Genomic DNA, 15,926 nt, shown 5'->3' on the forward strand with positions numbered 1-15,926 from the left:
GCACCTTATAGAAATACCATCAGTATATGTCTAACTCTTTACAGCACTTCGCTGACAACAAACCAAAAGAGGTATGTGCAAGATCTATAACCTATGGTCTTAAAGATTAGCTCTCTTCAGAAACAATATACAGTAAGAATTTACATGACCATGTCTATAACAAGCCCTGCCACTGCGGCCTCAAAATCCAAAGGCACATTATCTAATAGTTAAAGAATCTCTGATAGGTTAACAAAGTTGCAGTTCTGTTTCTCTTTACCAGTCACAAAAGCTATCAGTATAGCATGATCAGTATAGTATGATTTTCCTTTCAAAACTCAAGAAACTTGTATTCCGAGTGACTTAGGTGAACTCGTAACATGACTGATAAAACCAAAGGCCTGATACTGAGGTTTCTAAGGCATTCAGGAAGATTATTCATATAAATACACAACATTCTAGAACTATTAGGAATGAAATTACTGGACGGGGGAAAAAAAAGGCTAATATGATGAAGAATATCCAACAGGTTTTACCTTCTGGCTTAGCTGTATCAAAGCGGCAAGATCAACAGATTTCTGAAGCTAACCAGCACCTCAAGAAAGGGGAGTTGGTGCAGAATATACCAAAAAGAATCTCACACACTCTTGAATCAGAATTCAACTCTTTTATTCAGTTCTCCACGTTAGTAGGACAGTGTTCATTATGACTGTTAACCCCAAGCGCGGACATCACCCCATTCCACAATGCTGCTGGTCCATCCTTTCTTCCTTTCATTGTGAAGGGGGCATATCAAGAGATAAGTGTCCCCGTAAGACAGAAGACCTCCTGCTGGTGTAGAAAAACCTAGAGAAACAAACCATTGAAGAAGTTAGTCTTTTTAGCCAGAATATTAATATCAGAAATTCAAGCAGACATCATAAAAAAAAGATCTCTGTAACTGGCATCTATCTGGCTTCCTTGATGGCTGCATTACAGATGCACCAAGGACTGAGCCATGGGTACCAAACTCCTCTTCTGACCTTGGAAAAGGCCTTTCCAGGTCAAGGAGTGCGGTGCAGAGAAGGCTGTGTTCTAAAGGTAAAAATCTAGTTCCTGTTACCTTTCCTGTGGGTTGAGGAGTTCAATCTCTGCAACTGTTGATCCAGCATCTTTCACAAGCATTACATTCCTGTGGAAATATTTCATGTGGAGGAAAAATTGTGTAAAAGTTTAGCAAAGTCAAACTGCAGCCTCTTTCTGCCTAGTTCTCTCACTGACAAAGCTTCAGTATTTGCTATGCGGTAAACAAACATTTCCATTCAGGCAAGGACAAGCATTCCTACATCACATTACATTTTGTGCTACTCCTCCCATACACAGTTGTAAAGATGGGTGGGGAGAGTAACCATAACATTGTGTTGTTTCTCTTGGCCTTGTGTTTGTTAGATGGATGGGAAAATATACACACAAGCATACCAAGCTTCCTCCTGAAACTAACAAAATACTATGCAAGTTTCAGGCTTAATACACAATGCCACTGAACACACAGAATCCAGAGAATAATAAATCCTAGCAGACAGTGCTTTGCACAGTAGTAGTGAGGAAGAGAAACTGTACCCGCACCCTTGGGCAAATCACACTTCTTGTAAACACCAGTTATGAAATATTTACAGTTCTACAAACAGTCAATGTGACATTCCCATTCCTCATCATGATATAAACAGTCATCTTGACTCCTGGCCTCCCACTACATTGATAAGACTCAAGAACATGGTTTAGTGGGCATGGATGATGGTTGGACTATCTTGAAGGTCTTTTCCAACTTAAATGATTTTATGATTCTAAGACAGAGTTGAAAGGATACCTGTGTATACAGCTATTGCTTAGTCTTCTCTCTGCTTCACTGCACCTTCCTGTTTAGTCCATGTAACACTGTGTACAGTTGTCACCTCTCCAGCTCCTTTCTCCCCAGAATATAAGTATTTTACAACACAAATAAACTAAGCATCAAGAAGGATCAGTAGTATCACTGCTTCCACCATAAACAGGAAATCTGCACAGAAAAAATGCCTGACTGGCCAAATAGATAGCAACAACTGGGTTACTGGCTAATATAATATGGATTTTGCCTCCCTCTCTAACAACAAATGCTATTTTGTACAAGAGGGATCATCCCAAGAAATTCTGTAAATTAATATATATCTCTAAAAATTTATTAATGTGATAAATGATTTTTTTCTGATTACAATACTTTATTGAAAAAAAATCCAATTACCTCTAAGAAAACTCCATTTCTTTTCCATTCCTGTATTAAAGTACCTTAATTAAATTGCAATTTTTCTAAGGCAAAAATTCAGTCCTGATTTGGAAAACTGTATATACTATATCACATTAAACCACAGATTAACATAATACAGTACCTATACTTGGGAAAAAGCAAAGCATTAGATAAGGGAAATTTAAAATTTCACTGTTGATCAAAAGCAACTGCACTTTCTAGTGACAGCTACACAGGATACTATTTGACAAAGACTTCTGCTACTACTGCATATACTGCAATAAAAATATACAGACCAGCAAAATCTATGTTAGACTTTAACACTCTGTCCTCATGCGGTCAAGGCCCAGATTAGCACAGCTGACCATTCTCATTAGAGGGCATTCCATGCCTATTCCCATTTGACTGACCTCAGCCCTACACACTAGAGACATTTAAGCAGCCAATACTTTTTTAATAAGATACGTGTACAGAAGCACATCAAAGAGTGCTGAAAGCAAAAAGAAATGGCAACAGAAGATGTAATTCAATGTACACAACACTTTCAAACTCCTTTCTCGGATGTTTCTTTGTCTCCTCTTATTAGAAGATAGACCAAAAAGACTTCCACCCAGCAACTCCAGTGAGTACTCAACTGACACCAGACTTTGGAAATACCTAGTCATGTAGTTCCTATGCATTTTGACCGCTTCGCTTCCTCTTAACTGTTCTGCTTCCTATAGAAATGGACAACAGAATGACATATTTAACTTCCCAGACACATTTCCTTCTTTCCAAACAAACAAAAAAAAACCTATTACACTAAGACAGAGTACTATATGCAGTTACACAGAGCAAATTGCCTCCAAATAAAACAAGTAGACTTAACAGACACACAGAAATTCACATAAATCTTTTATGAGCCCTTCCCCCAGACACACTTGGCAGAGCTTAACACGCTGACATATTACTATGCAGACTCTGTATATTCTAGTAACACTTGTACTCTTTCTAAATGGAACAAAAGGGGGATGCAGAAATACCTTGAAAATGCCTTGCCTGAGTACAATGCAATGTAAACGTTAACTTTTCCATCAGCGTAATCCATAATCCACTTTCAGTCAGCGTGAGGAACCTATCCATTCCTCCTTTCACATACATACCACCCCTTGCCTGCCTGTGGAAGTCTATGGTAAGAATGGAAAATATTCTGCCTTCTCCAAGTCTCTACCACATTGAAGTTACAGAGAACAGGATGCTTTGCTATGTCACATCTAGTAGGAAAAAAAAAAACCCTTTTGTATTGACAGCCACATATGAAAACATGGAGGATCTGGGAGAGTACTCTAAATTCCTGCTTGTTTTACACCCAAATTCTTTCCTGAACAGTTGAGACTAAGTCACCTAGAATGGTCCCCTTGCTCATTAAAAAGGCTTACATATGTTTCTACGCCTCTATCCCTTACTATGCTGAGAAGTCAAAGGTTACAGCTGTATCTGGGCAAATAAGCCCATGTTCAGGGGCAGATGACCACCATTCCTCCCAAGTATTACTGTCATCTAAACTCAGTGCAGTAACTTTTTTAATCCACATGACCATCCATTCTATTAGTCAAGTGCTACAGCTAGTTTCCGTATCAACAGCTCTATATTGACTTTAAGCTCTCCTCCCTGATATGCAGTCCCCAAAGACTAGCAAGCATGTATTATGTATAGAAAATCTGGTGAGATTCCTCCTTGCAACAAAACTCTGGGAATGCTCAAGATAAGCAAAAGATGTTTTACTGCCTCATCTCCCTCTCTGCTGACTGACATATGCTTCAGACTCCTTTGCCTCTACTACCAGAATTCACTTTCCCTCTTTCACATCTCCAGTCTGACTGGTTTTAAAAAAAACTCTCCATGAGCTTCATCTCGTATGTAGACTTTGCTCATCGTTGTATTTAACAAAACTCTCTTCAAATCTCCATCCAAAATATTTTTCACTTTGCACATTTGATCTCCTTTCACTTTGCAGTAACTCAGTTCTGGGATTTCCAGCCTGTGGTCCACATAATACTTTTAAAGGCTGTATGAAAAGAGAGAAGCTACTGCGAAAAGCGCACCAGGTGTCCATAATCCTAAGTGGCACCTAATGTGCACTGGAGACTATTTAGTGGCCTGACTGTCAAAAACTCAGATCCAGCTTAGTTCCCATAATATAAGCGTTGTTCCTGATTTTAATGTGACTACCCCTGATAACTACAGGAAACAGAATTTGAAGTTTATCAACTAATACTTAGCTGTAAGTGAACTAGAAAGACTTATGAAAGTACAAAAACTACTGCTGTGTTCTGCATATTTGTACGTATTCTGACCACAGGTTTTCTTCCCCAATCCACTTGGACGCGTTTCTCTGCATTTTCAATTGATCCAGTTTCAAACTTCCCATATGCCAGACCATTCGCTAGTGCTTCCAGATCCAGCTGTTCTTTCCTTTTTATTTTCTTTTCAGAAAGAAAAGTCATCCTACTAGAGGTCAGCATTTTAATCTCTGGTAGGAGACTTACTTAAAATGGAGATATTGTTATGATGGAACATACTAATCACCTGTGCAACTATAATTCTTTAATAATGTCTAGATCAGTGTTCTCCAAAGCAGAGTGCATGTTCCCCAGGGGGTTACGCAAGACAATCCATAGGACTGCAGGAAGAATTTTTTTTTTTTTTCACCATTAATATATACAGTGAAATAAATGTTTAAAATAACGTTCAATTTCATCTTTATCTCATTTTTTTTTAATTTCTGGTTTTGTGCATGTTTTATAATGTACATAGTAGTACATGTATATAACTTATAAATAAACATGTATTGGGGTGCATGCTCAAAATGTTTTCTACTGATAGAGATGTGCAATCAAAAAGTTTTAGAGACCACAGGTCTAGATGACTGAAGAGGTGGTTGAAAGTACTAGCTGTTAGCCATTAAGTCAGAAACATTATATACTTTGTGTTTCCCATTTTCAAAAAGAATTGTAGCTGTTGGTTCTTTGAACTTTTTTTCTATCTTGAGATACATGAAGTCTCCATATAGAACACTGTCCTTTACTATCATGGTGTTTCTAAGGCATCTATCATTTCATCTATATTGCGCTCTGTGAATACCACTACAATGTAATTAGTATCTACATAAAAATCACAGAAGAGAATAACGGATCTGGGTTTCAGCTTTTCCTGGTTTAAAGTTTTTACTTAAATTTCCAGGTTTGGGACTGATAGCATTTGGGTGCCTGAGAACATTTTGTATTTTTACTTTGTTCCTCTATCAATATCTTATCTCCCCCTTACATAAAAATCCTTTAACATTATGTAGAAACATATTTTTCTTAAGTGTTATGTAAAGATATTTGAGCATCTCAATTAGTAAGTTGTCCTTAAATCCTTTTCATTATATTGTAATGGGCTAATTACTGGTATGAACCTAAGAAGCAATTTGTCTTCTGTACTTACCAGTTTGGATTTACTCATATGACTACTTAAACTAATCAAAAACAAAATCCAGGATTCGAAAACAGAGAGGAAAGTCTCAAAGAGGCTTTTTATAGATAGGAAACTCCATACCAGATTTTTTAAAAATTCATCTAGATTCATTTGAGTAAGTGTGCACCATTGTGCCCTGCCAGAAAAAATTAGATGATTTAAGGATACGATTTAGACTTAATGGCAAACCTATTTATTTGTTATAGGTGAATCCCTGCTGTTGTCCCTAAATCTCAAGTAACCAAGTACCATGTGAAAATTCTGAGTTCTGAAAGTGTCATTACAGCTTGAAGCTGGTTGCTTGTTAGATGTATTTGTAAACTATGCACCCTGCACAAAAAGAATGCATGCTGACAATATTAGAAGTTCTTCACACTGAAAGTGGTACCAGGCTTTAGATTCAAAGGAACCAACATTTGACGTGAAATGTTAAATTCACGATTATCACCAAGTAGCACTATAATAAAATACTGAAGAACATTTTAAGAAGAGACCTGTATGTACGAGAAGTACATAAGAGAATCACCCCAAAAGTAGGATTAAATAGCAAATGGGCAAAAAAGGAAGTAGCAAAAAAAAGCAGATGGGCTCTCAGCCTATGAGGCTGACCACTGGCTGACAGTAAGGATGCTTTTTACCTTCATAAAATAAAATTCCGTAGGTAAAGACTGCAGAATCTTCCTCATTTATTCCTTGGCTTTTAAACCAGGTTAAAACAAACATGTCACCAATGGCATAACTGACTGATCTTCTGTGGGGCAGAGAAATGGATGGACTAGATAAATTCCTTCCAGTCTTGTTTTCCAGTACTCTTAAGATACGGCAATTTTGGTGAAGGTTAATTTTTAAGGCATATACTGTGTCTTACAGAGGCAGTGGGGAAACTGGAATGTTGAATCAAAGATCAGAATTAGGACATCAGGTAAGCAAACACCGAATCAGATAGATCAATGTGTCTACTGTACTACAGCTAGTCTTTTGATGGTTAGAATTCTGTAAATTAGACTCACCATTCAAAGAGACAGTTCAGGGGCTCTGCCTCTCTCGTCCGTCCCCCTTACTTCAGTTAATATTTTGCAATCCATTTCTCCCAGTACTGGAGGTTTGTCAGGTCACAGTCACATGAGTTTCTTCTGCTGCTGCTGCCACCTACCAGTTTTATTACTCTGTTGCAGCAGAAGGGCATACAGAAGAAGTTCTTGTTCAGCACGCACATAATCATCATCCTTTGTCTAAGATGTCATGGCTTATTCAAGTTCTACAACATTTCCCCATACGCTAGGCAAAGCACTGGGCACAACTAAGATCAATACAAGGATTTGAAAGCCATTCCGTAAAGAGGAAGGAGCATGATCTGTAAAAAAACCACCTTTCCAGCAACATTAAATATTTAAAGACATTAACTTCTGCAGAATGCAGTAAATTTTGATCAACTCTCCCCACCAAAGATAATCTGCAGACACTGCAAAGAACTAGCATTGTCTTTCTTTCAAGAAAATCTTCATGTAACATATAAAAAAATCAGGTCAGAGATGCAAAACTGTGAGCCAACATGAATTTGTTCAACAAATTTGAGGAAATGAAATTCTTTTTTTTAGACACTATTACAAACCCACAAATCTTTCCCCCAAAAAGACACCCAACCACATGCCTGAAAGCGTTACACCCGTGTCCTATAGCAGCTGATGCACAAAAATATACACAAATAAAGGAATAGGCCTGCCCAGTGCTGAGACGCAAGAAGTGGGTGTGTCTGAAAGGAAAAAGCATTGGAAACATAAGTATAACAGGTCTGTAAAATTATCTTGCAAGTAAAATTAAAGACACAAATTATACACTCAATTATACCAGTCAAATTGGATATCACTCCACTGACTTTCACAGAGCGATTCCAGGTTTATCTCAGTGTAATTGAGAGCAAAATTTGGCTCTAAAATTATCCCCTCCCACCTTAATTTGAAGCTGCAATTTATGGTATTGCTGATAAATTTGCTGTGTTTCAGGAAAATATAAATTGAGAATACGAACAGTAGACTATTTTATGCTGATATAGAAGAGTTACTAATGTACACAGAAAAAAGTCTGAAACAAGTGCTAATTCTTTACAGGTGTCACAGGAAATAAAATACTGCATCAGAAAATTTGGAAGCCTGTCTGTAGGCTCCTATTCTTCCACTTTGAGTGGTATTCCACTTGTCTGATATTTACCTCTGACTAAAATACAGATTCTCCTCCTTAGACAAAGTAAAAAAATATTAAGTTCCCAGCACTTTTAAGTGGTTTGAGATTAAGGGAGGGAATTACCAGAGAAGGATAAAGTGTACAAGTACTTAAGATATAGCAACAAGGGCAACATAAAACATGTCACCCCATCCTCCACAGACAGAAATAATCAGCCCCACAGTCTTTTTGTTTAGCACACATATTTTCCCATCTGTCCTCTTTACAGGATCCCGCTCAATTGAATTTTAATAGATTTAATTTAATATTCTTAGTAGTAGTTTTTCATACCTATCAACTCCTAATTGATGCAGTTATATTTTATGTTCACTTGGCAACTGGAAAGCATCATATCTTTCAAAAACCTAAGCTAAAATAGTACATTTGAAGGCAAACTACCTTGAAGTGATAAGGAGGTGGAATTAATGTGTTACAAAACTATCCCTCATATACTTACATGAGGGGACTCATTTTTGTCTCACCTGAGTAAAGCAAAGGACAAAGACAGTTTTCTTAAAAGGTCAACATGTGTAAGGAGGAGAAATAAAGAAGAAAAGTTGGATTTTTCTCTAAATACCACTGTTAAAGAAATAATTCGAGAAGTCTCACCAAAATGAACTGATGGGAAGAAAGGAAGGCAAACAAGTTAGCAAACTTATGAAGGTTACAGTATAAGCAGAAAAGAGTCAATTTACCTGACAACAGGTCGGTTTTGGATGTCACCAAACTGCTGCGTTTACCATTTTACCCGCTTGCATTACTGGGGGGAAAAGTTTAGGAAGGAACATTCTCAAGGACTTTTCATAAGTTCTCACTCTCGCCATCGGAAAGGGGAGAAGGGAAGGTTTTCTCTGGATTGTTTGACTTTTTTGGCTCCTGAAAAGTTTTGCAAAGAACAGTAACAAAGTGTGAACTGTTAGAACACATTTCTGTAAAAAAAGGGAGAATAAGTCACACAAAATAGAGCAACAACAAATCCCACCCAAAATCCACGCATCGCCATTTGTGTCATTGGTTTAAACAAATAAACAAAACAAAAAACTTTGCAACTCAAATTGGAAATATGAGAGGCTTGGAGGCTTCCAACAGCAGGCCAAGATCCACCATCAGAATGCTCCAAAAGTCACCCTCAAAGGTTAAGAAAGATTTAAAGAAATAAAACAAAGGAAAAGGCAGCAAACATCTGGTTATAAATCCTGCAGTGTTCAGTTTAAAACAATTCCTAGAACAGTGAAAAAATTAAAAATGAAAAAAGACAGTAACAACAGAAGTTACCTGTCCGAGCACCTACTATTCCATAGAGAGAACAGGAGTGGGTCGTGTGTCTCACACCAGCCATAAAGCCCATAAACCTTCTCAAAAAGAGTCAGCCATGAGAAAGATACTGTACACGCGATTTGTTTTCAAAGTCTCTCTATGCCCTTAAGGTCCCTTATGTATTTAACTGACAGATTTTTGCAACAAGGGGGAGAAAAGATTTAGCAAACGTCACTCATTTCATTTGTTGGTTTTTGAAGTCCAGTAGAATATCTGAAGGAGTACTCCTTTGTGTCTGACATACACAGATGTTCCAGAGGTTATTTCCTGAGTAAGTATCACACATGAAAGATAGCACACGAAGTGGGAGAAAATGCTCCAAGAGTGACCATCAGCTCAGAACAAAGATGTTAACAGTCCACATATGCACCAAGCATTGACATTGTGTTACAGATGAGGTGTTGTAACGTTTCAAGAAAAGAGTTTATAAAATACATTAAAGCATTAAATACAAGGCTTGAGATACAATCCGTACATTGATATAGCAAGACATCAACATCATAAACATGGCAAGTTGAACAGAAAAAAAATCTGCTGTGTTACAAAGAACAAAATTTCACCAGGTGTAGCTTAGGAGACTTATTCTTGCAAACAAGAGTTTCTAACTGGCTCGTTCAAACATTAAAATATACAAAAATAGCTTTATCACCATCAGCTGTATTAGTACTATTGTAATCCAGCACTACATTGACCATTTTTTCCGCACATGCTTCCAAACCCACATACGGAGGTAGTGGTAGTGCAACTGTATGAAAGTTTAGCATGTGTTTTTCACCATATAGAACTGAAGGAAATACAGTGTATAAAGCTGATGTCTGTGAAGTTCACCTTCAATGAGAAACACTGCCCGGTTGCCACAGGTTAGATTTGTTGGCTTTTTTTTCCTTTAAGTAAAAACAACACACTCCCCTCGCACCCCCAGCCCATTCTATACATTTCACTATTTCAGGAGCAATGGATAAGTAGGGACTAAATACATGAGACAAGTGTGCCCATTTGTACCAATGAACCCTCAACCAAGGTTTTCGTGCAGTAACAATACCCAGTGTCCAAACAAATGTACATGATGTTTCAAATCCTGTCTCCCTCCCTGAACACCATGCATAGACTTATCTCCAAACTACAAATGAAGCACCAGTCACAGAGGAGCATCTTATGCCAAAGGAGCCAAACTGTATATCTCTCAATGCACTGTTTGTCTTTCAAAAAATCTGATGTTTACTTCACAAATTTTACTGCTGTGAGGTGTAACCTGCACATTCTGAAAGGGTGATAGAAATGTAAAGTTCCTGTGAGCCACAAAGTACTATGGAGAGCCAAAAATCAGTCCAGAATTTTCAGTTACTAGCTCTTTCCTCTAAAAGATATTTCCTGTAATAGAAATACAGAGGTCCCACTATACCAATGAGCACATGTTTACTCCCTGCTGTTATTCCACATGTGCTCAATGTGTGCCACAGCTGAAGAGGGAAGGATTGACACTATCAGTCTCTCAAAGAGTGCAGGCACCTACCAGTAAAAAAAAAAACAAAAAAGAAAAAACAAACAAACAGGAAAAAAAAAAAACCACCACCCAAATAAAACCCCAAACCATACCACCACCCAAATTCCCCTTAAACAAGCAAGGGGAGAAGAGCCTCTGGACGAGACAGTTTACTGCTCAGTGACTATCAAATTAGGTTTATTTCATGTTCTGTGGTTCTGCAACTCTTCATGGAAGTTAAAGACCTTTATATTCTTCAGGTATAACCTGTGCGCTTGATGGCTCAGGACGAAAGATTTGAAAATACCTTTACTGCTGAAGCTCCTTTTGTTGCTGGACCAGGTGGTCCACTCTCCTGCTTAACACCAACAGTCAACCTTTCACTTGATTTTAATAATAATATTTAATTCTACAAAAAAAAGCCATTTTATTACATTCCTTTTAAAATAAAAAAACCAAACTGTACAAAGAAGCATGATCAAACCTCCATAAAGCAGGTTAATACTGTTCTGTTTATTGCCTCTTGAAGACTCTCTGCATAGTGTCCGTGAGTTGTGTTTAAGGTCCAAGTGAAGATAAAACAGCAGAGCAGCAGAGAGGTGAGGAAGGGCCACAGAGGTGGGCAGTGCAGAGCTTCAGAGGGTACATGGGACATGCTCCATTAAAGTATCCAGAAAACAGCAGCATTGCACACACACAACCCCCCTCCAAACAAACCCTATTTTCACAAGATTATTTTTCAATTGTAAACGTTTTACTTTTTGTTTTTAAAAAAAGAGGCTTATCTTTTTATATATATATATATCTATAATTCCAGGGCTTTATGAACCCAGAGAATGAGAAAGGAATGAAAAGGGAGGGAGGAAAAGGAGGAGGAGGAGGAGGAGGAAAAGAAGGGGGAAGATAGGGACTGAAAAATGGACTCAGTATCTGTTTTGGTTATCTGTTTTCCAAAACAGCTCAAGGCTAATGAGAAAATGCACAGCCAGAAGGACTAAGGAAAATCAGGCAGCCTGGAAAAAAATTAGGAGCTAAACAGCCAAAACTCAAAAAGAAATAAAGCAAAGCAAATGCGCACACACAAACACACACAAGTGTGTGCACTCACACCACACACACATAAGGGTCCAGGATTAATTTTTTAATTGTTTGTGGACCTAGGTTATATATTTTATTTTTTTTTAATTCTGGCTGAGCTCTCTTTTTTTTTTTTTTCCTTCTTTTTTCCCTTTTTTTTTTTTTTTTTTTTAATTTTTCTTCTTTAAATCTGCTGCATGTTTCCCAAAGCTAAGAATTGAGTATTTCTCCCCAGTTATACTCTTTGGATTTCTGCCAACATCAACTTTTATGTTCAGTGGGGAAAAAGTAAGCCTGGTAAGTATTGTATGAACTGCAGCTTTAGCATAAAGTACCTCTAGATATTTAATCACTTTTAACCAACTTTTCCATCCTCCATACCTTACCCCGTTTCCCCCCCAAAAAAAGCAAAAAATAAAAACAAACAAAAAAAAAAAAACCAGAAAAACCCACCACCCCACCAATGTACAGGCTTTAACTCAGTGTTTTCTTAACAAGTACGTCTGCAGTGTTTTCACTTTGGCCACTGTTAAAGATGCAGGCATAGAGAAGGGAGTGTTGGACTAGCATGTATTAAAGAAAAAGGAACATTAACATTGCAGATCTCTCTCAAAAAGACTAAAACACTAACAAATACAAGTCGATGCACGTTTGCTTTAAACTAGTGTAATTCTTTTTCACATTGGATTAAACATTTGTATACCAAACATTACAGTGCTGTTTATCTCCTCCAGTCATGCAAAAAATAGTTAAAACGTGCCACTTCTGCCACAAATAGAATATGACCAATCCCCAATGACCCTACATACCTTCCAAAATTAGGATTTGAAATGAGAAAAACTTTATAAAGAAATAGAGACACAAAGCTGCCAATTAATACCAAGATGGCACAAATTACAGATCTGTACAGAAAGCTCACGTTAAGTCAACTGACACTTCTCTCAGCCTCATCATTTGAAAGGCCATAATCCTGCAAGGTCAGAAAGTGGTGACTCTCAAAGGATCCTGAACTTACAGCTCCCATCTACAGCAGCAGGAACAGTAGGTGTCCAGAACTTTAAAAAACTGGTATTTAACACCTCCAACTCATGTTGAGAAATTGAGGCACTCGGCAGTTTACAGGATCAAGCCTTACAGAGGTAGAAAAGACTTAACTGGTGCAGTAATTCACAGAAGTTTCTAGAGAGCTGCCAGACAGCTTTCCGAAAATCTTCCAAGTGTGAATCATGCTTCAATGCTTGCCTGTGAACACACATGAACTGCAATACGTCTGGGGACCAAAGCAGCATCCAAATAAAGTTCCCACTTAGGTTGTGAACTGAGCATCTTCATTAGAAAACTGATGCTGAAGAATGAACACAATTTTATGTTCTGCAAAAAAGGGCAGCAACCACAGCACGTGTGCCTTTCACTCTTGCTCTCGATTGACACATACCCCCCCTTTCCTCATTCCTCTGAGCTTCTCTGATAAACAGCATTGCAAGTTGGTTTAAAAAAAAAAATTTACAAGAGAGAGTTCTGTTGGTCATCTATTTACATGTGGCATCACTCCACCAGAAGTTTGATCTCATTGGCTAATAGCTGGTTCATGTTGAATAGAGCCCCCGGGAGCTTGGTGAGCAACTCTCTCTCCGTGGTCTCAGGGTCGCTGTCGACAGAGCTGGAGCTAGCACTCATATTGTCGACAGCGGCACTAGCTGGAGGGCCCAGCTCTGGCTCGCTAGTCTCGCTTGCCGTGGACACCACAGAGAGCAAGGACATGCGCCGCGTCAAGCGACCGGGGGTAAGGAGAGAAGCGGCATAGTCCGCTATGATACCAGCTACATCTAGATTACAAGCCTTGTCAAAGGCAATGAAACCTACATTTGCATTGGCCTCGCAGACGTAGAATGAACCGTCGTCCTTCATCAGCAGGTCAATGCCACACACGTCCATCCCCAGGATGTTTGACACTTGGACTGCCAACTGCTTGCCTTGTTCACTCAGTGAGCACATCATCCCTACGCCACCTGGAAAAAGTGGAAAAAAAAAAAACTTGCTGTCTGTAGTCTGGTCACAGGTGACTGACATCCTTCTCAACTGCTTGGTTCTTTTTGGTTCAGAAGCTCCAAAGCAAGCTTGCAAGCAAACTGCTGCTGACTCAGAAAGCAACCTCCTTTCCACAGTGACTACTGATGAACTTGAAGCCACAGCAGGATTTCAAAAGATTCTGACCTGCCAAAGCCAGGTCAAGATTATGACTTGTTTAAAAAACAGTTAAGTGCTGACTTTTTAGTCCAGAAAGATATCATATATTTTTATGATCCTGGGATATTAAAAAGATGACCTAACAAACCACCCTTGTTTCTTCTAAGGCAGAGGCTTTCCATACATATTTCTAAATTATCACAAGAAATCATTCAGCAAAATTAAAGCAAGTGTTCCTGACAAGACTACAGCTCTAACAAATATAATAGAGAGGGACGGGGCCTGAGACATTGTCCCTCTCAGCTTGCTATCATAGGTTGCTGTCTCTTAAGCAAGAATTAGGGATCATTTGTGTCTGAACCTCAACTGGTCCCGTTCACAGTCTGTCATCTAAGTATTAACCGACTCAGACTTCACCTATCACAACACTTAAGTTTAAAAAAACCCAAACAATAACAAACCAAAAAACATTTAGCAGAAAAATCTTTCAGGCTATACTTCCTCAGCATCAAGTAGTAACTAAAACCTCTCAGGCATTTTGACTAACCAAAACTGTACTGTACATGAATACATTTTATCCCACCCCGGTCAGGTTCCGTACAGCTTCAGCCAGGCAACCTCAACCCTCCCTCCTCCTTCTACCCCCGGAAACTCGCCTGTCCTACATCCAAAGCTATGCAGAAACACAGTTCTGAGTATTCTACAATCAATGCAGTAATCTTCCTCTTCCTCTCAGACACTGTCTTTGAGGGAAAGGGTTGCAGGCAGGAGCCTGACAGACATAAGGCAGCCCAGCAGCTGCACAATGCAATCCATCTCTTCATTGCCTTCAACAGTTTCCTCCCTTAACACCCTTTTCACCCTCTTGCCAACTGGCTGTCTCCTCCACCTCCCTCAGTCTTGTCTTCCATCTTCCTTCTTTTTCTGTTCCTCTTAACAGGATAAAATGAATAACATGGCATTAGCATGACATTGCCACTACCACATCAGTTGCTCCGTTCATGTTCCTAGAACTTTCCCCGCCTTTTCATCAGTCCTATCCAGCTACTATTTTGGGCGGAGATTGTCTCTCCTTCCGTGTTTGCTCAACACACATCTCACTTAATCGTCACTCTCGTGTTTCCTCTGTAAACCTCCAACAGTGAGCACAATTAATACAAAACAAAGCCTACAGCTTACTTCAGTTGGGTTTGTGATTTTTCAACTGATAGAAAAATTCTGATCAAAACTATGAACAATGCTTTTCCTACCAAGTGAGCAGTTACTCTGCATCCTCCCATCTGTTGAGCAGCGGAGCATGGTGCCCACCACACGGCCTCCTACTACGATGACACGTACATCCTTGCCATGGGACTCTTTAACGTATTTTTGAAATAAGTAAGGGGCATCATGACGAATCAAATGGCTTAGGTCTGCCAAATGGTGCTTGTCTCGTGCCAGGAACACAGCTTTACCTGTATGAAGAAAAGAACATCAGAAGATTGGAAGAAGCTATGGATTTGAGCTGTGTTAATAATTCAGCACATAAAAGTAAAACCTCTGACCAGTATGCTGCCTGTTCTCACAGGCCCCATCTGTAGCTTATACCCATTTAAAAATTCTTCCGTGGACATCAGTGTTCCACTGCTTCAGTGCATTTAAGTGTTCAAGTACTGACAAAGTTGAGGAGCCATATGAAGAGTGGGTAAAAAAAAAAAAAAAAAGAAAAGATAACGGCTTTAGATAAAGGAAGTGGTCTTGTAATTTCAACGCCTTTTGGTACAAGTCCTTAATGAGGGGGGAAAAGGAAGAAATACTTAAAGAGCAGCAGATATTTAATTAATAACACCGTTTTGTTCAGCCACAAGAGGACTGGACCCTCAGCCTACAGCTTTCACACACAGGAACAAGTGACATGAAACTGTT

General features: G+C 38.8%; 1 protein-coding gene and 1 long non-coding RNA gene across 2 annotated transcripts in view; both read right to left on the reverse strand.

Moving 5' to 3' along the window:
* Nucleotides 1–588: 588 nt before the first annotated feature.
* Nucleotides 589–7,108, reverse strand: LOC126047847 (uncharacterized). The gene is made up of 3 exons (XR_007508719.1): nt 6,748–7,108; nt 1,082–1,150; nt 589–825 (listed from the first exon to the last, which is right to left on the reverse strand). It is a non-coding gene; the product is annotated as an uncharacterized LOC126047847 (long non-coding RNA).
* A 4,922-nt stretch (nt 7,109–12,030) lies between these two features.
* The window catches only part of RIMKLB (ribosomal modification protein rimK like family member B), a 48,588-nt gene continuing 44,692 nt past the window's right edge, over nt 12,031–15,926 (reverse strand). The window contains exons 6-7 of the mRNA XM_049822033.1: nt 15,272–15,475; nt 12,031–13,843 (exon numbers count right to left, since the gene is read on the reverse strand). Coding sequence (XP_049677990.1) covers nt 13,380–13,843; nt 15,272–15,475 — 668 coding nt within the window. The 3' untranslated portion in view covers nt 12,031–13,379. The remainder of the gene's footprint in view (nt 13,844–15,271; nt 15,476–15,926) is intronic.

This window comes from Accipiter gentilis, chromosome 18 (assembly GCF_929443795.1).
Source record: "Accipiter gentilis chromosome 18, bAccGen1.1, whole genome shotgun sequence".
Lineage (NCBI taxonomy): Eukaryota > Metazoa > Chordata > Aves > Accipitriformes > Accipitridae > Astur > Astur gentilis.